The sequence below is a fragment of the Mycetomoellerius zeteki genome, unplaced genomic scaffold (assembly GCF_001594055.1).
Source record: "Mycetomoellerius zeteki isolate Tzet28-1 unplaced genomic scaffold, Tzet1.0 scaffold93, whole genome shotgun sequence".
NCBI lineage: Eukaryota > Metazoa > Arthropoda > Insecta > Hymenoptera > Formicidae > Mycetomoellerius > Mycetomoellerius zeteki.
Genome location: NW_017257968.1, coordinates 602,898 through 606,390, shown reverse-complemented (window position 1 = coordinate 606,390; position 3,493 = coordinate 602,898). Strand labels below are relative to the sequence as shown.

At 30.6% G+C, this 3,493-nt stretch overlaps 1 protein-coding gene across 1 annotated transcript in view; it reads left to right on the top strand.

Annotated features, from left to right (window-relative positions):
* The first annotated feature begins 2,496 nt into the window (after window positions 1-2,496).
* Window positions 2,497-3,493, top strand: part of LOC108730544 (glutamate receptor ionotropic, kainate 2-like) — a 9,036-nt gene continuing 8,039 nt past the window's right edge. The window contains exon 1 of the mRNA XM_018460308.1: window positions 2,497-2,515. Within this exon, the coding sequence (XP_018315810.1) occupies window positions 2,497-2,515 (19 nt within the window). The remainder of the gene's footprint in view (window positions 2,516-3,493) is intronic.

Below are 3,493 nucleotides of genomic sequence, written 5' to 3'. Positions count from 1 at the left end.
ATTTCATTTCAAGAAGTTTGGGAGTAGATACTATCAGAGTAGTCACTAAATTAGTCATATAGCCCCGTATTGTGATTAGCCTACTAGCCCCATTTATTTTTTAAAACTATTAACTATTAATTTAAAGTATACGATAACAAAGACAGATAAACAAAAAAAATCTGTTGGACTTTATTAAGTAAGAACTACGCTTACTGTCTAAATGGAAATAAAATATCTCAGACAATTATATACGATTGTAAAACAAAAACTTTAAAAATAAAAATGTTTACTCAGGTGTACGATTTTTTAAAATTGTAGCGTAACTTCTATCATAGATGTGTTAGCAACGAGATGTTACAGCAGACTGAGCGGCAGTCGCTGCTGCGTGCTCAGACGGGTTTACGCGTGTCTCACGCGATTTGTTTATAACGTAGCCTCGATTATTCTACTTACCCTTATAGTTTACTAACCCCGGTCTCCCCTACAAATGTTAAAATTACTGATTTTCTATTTTCAGCAACAAAATAATATTATATGAGTTTCCTTGTTTGGGAAGATCACTATCCGTTGTATTTGCGTATGTAACCATTCCATCCTTCTACTTGAGCTTATTTTATATCTCGGTCAAAATGTGTCGTCGTCAAATACCTGCATTTATCCTTGTCATTAATAAGAAGCAAACAGTAATATATGTATGTTAGCCATTAACACGAAAACAGAATGTCATAACATGATGCGAATTCTTTCTCCGGCATTCGTTTAAGAAATCCGGCTTGGTTTATAAGACTTCGCTGATTCTTTCGTGCATAAATAACAGAATATCGCGTATAAATATAGAAAGAAGTTTGTGGGTTTCGGATTATATCGGCTCGCATTTCTCGCTGTCTAATGCACAGTTGAATAATTATGCCGCTCGTTTTCTTACTTTACCCGACTGTCCAATTGCTTACTCGGTATGGTTGCCGTTTAAAGACCACGTATAATCTCCTCTCCATCGTCGAGAAGCTAAATGGAATCCGTCCGTGGACAGGCGACACCAACGGTATCCCCTGTCCACAACCGCGAACGTCGTTACGCTCGAAGACATCGGCGTCCAACGACGTCGTCGTGCTTGCTTAGCTACAGAGACAAGTGGTACATCCTACATACATTTGTATATTCCGCGATATTTGTATCTCGGTGTGCGTATCTATCGCCGTGCGCATTGTTTCGTGAACATAATGCTAGAGATGTAAGTATGTTTTATTACTTAATTTCTTTATAAAAAAAAAGTGGAGATCAAAGTTCGTTATAAATATGATTTTTTCGTTAAATAAGAACATATTGCAATTAACTCTTTATAGATAAAATAATTCATGATAAAAAATATTCAGATCATGAAAGTCGATTGCAATTTAAATGCGATGTCTTAAATTGTCCGACCTTAATTAATCCGACGATAATCTTTCTTTTATAAAGTATAATAAATATAACTTTTATATCACACACAAATAATATCTGTAAAATATTAACATTCAAAATCATATATATACAACATATAGATGTCCTCAGTATATTGGAGGCATGAGGAGGGAGGGGGAATTTATAAATTCGCTAAACCGAAATGATTGAATCGGACATATCTATTTTTATAGATAGTTCTCTCTCCCTCTCTCTCTCTCTCTCTCTCTCTCTCGTAATATTATTTTTAAATGTTCACAATGCCACCTTATAAAATCTTTTACAACATTTACAACACAGGAACAGTTCGCCGACAAGCAGAAATGGGATTTGCTTCATCGACTGTAGATATATTCGAACTTCAACCAAATCGTTCAAGAGGTCCTCACTGAAAGCATACTTGAGAATTGACAACATAACTTTTCGACATAAATTTTCATTTCTAAAGGTAAAGAGAACTTTATGTATTTTAGAGCGTTCTGTAAGCATGAATCTAAATAAAAATAAAAACAAAACTTTATAAATGAAATAAGTTAGAAAAAGACAATTCAGTCGAGGTAAGATTTTGAGAAATACCTAATAGTATTTTTTAATATAAATTCTAAATACATCTTTTATTTATGTAAATTGCGCGTAGTTTATTGTCGGACTTAAAATAATTATAAATTAAAACTAAAACAACAATATCACAACTAAACTGCGTCGTGAATCGGATAATGATGCCAGTAGCATCATTATCCACTTAACAATTGTTAAAATTTAAAAAAGCTAAAAAAACGAAGAATTAGCATGTCATCCAAAGGGAAAGAAAGCAGGAATTACCTACGCACGATAAAAAAATCTGAAATCAATCCGTCTTATACATATTTCTAGCTCTTATACGTTAATTATTTAGAGTATTGCAGTATACGAAGCTTGACGTACAAATGCGCACGCATATTTGATATCGCGTTATATTTCATCGAATAATTCGCCTTTGCGTTTTACATATTATTTATTAAAATGAACCCACGACAGTATCTGTTCTCGGTTGCATTAATTTTATTAGTGACAACATTATGTATCCATGGCCAGATGCGACCAATAAAAATCGGTAAGGACTGATCATTTTTACAAAATTAATAAATTTTAGAAAATATATCGCTCATGTTGTGGAAATTTTACGTATATGTTCAAAAGAATGATTTAACGATAGAATTAGCGAAGATCGAAATCTCTACGATAATCTACGCTACTGATACAACATAAACGTAAAAAGTATTTTAAACTAAATATTTGCGAAGACACGTTTCTTTTTTCAACTACACACCGTGAAAAATAGCCTAACAAATATTTTTCACGACCATAATTTTAGGTTACATAATATTATTCATCGAATTTTTATTACCACATAAATAAAAAAACCGTTTAATTACATTAACTTCAAAAAAAGATATATTAATTTAAAGTACAATACACTTGTAAGTACCAGTTAAGAAAATTTTGGAACGAATACCAATTATGTTTAATATAATATTCCATTAAAATTAAATAACAACCAAATGTATAAATTATCAATTACCATATTTTTTATGACAAATTACGTCATTACGTCATTAAAAAACGCTATGTAACAACGTCATGTCGATTAATAATTGAAACAAAAGAGAAAAAGTTTAGCATAAAAAAATATATCAATACAAGGGAAGTAAAAAATATTTATAATAAAATAATTTTTAATTAAAATTCATTAGTATAATGAATTTTGCGCGTAATTATTATCAGTATATATTCACAAAGTCACGCAGGAGAAATATTTTTAACGATGTTCACGTGCGCTTGTTATTTAATATTGATCCGATACGCGCAATGTAAATTGTAATAAACTCATGCGTCGTCATCAACGAGTATTAGCTATTATTAAAGTAAATACATGTAATAATTATAATTTACAGATATAATTAAAAAATTAATTGTGATAATATACCAATCTTCTTACTTTAAATAATCATCACTGATAAATTTATTGATTATCACGGGAAAAAATGTTTTATATACAATAAATATATAAAATTATATAAAAATATATATA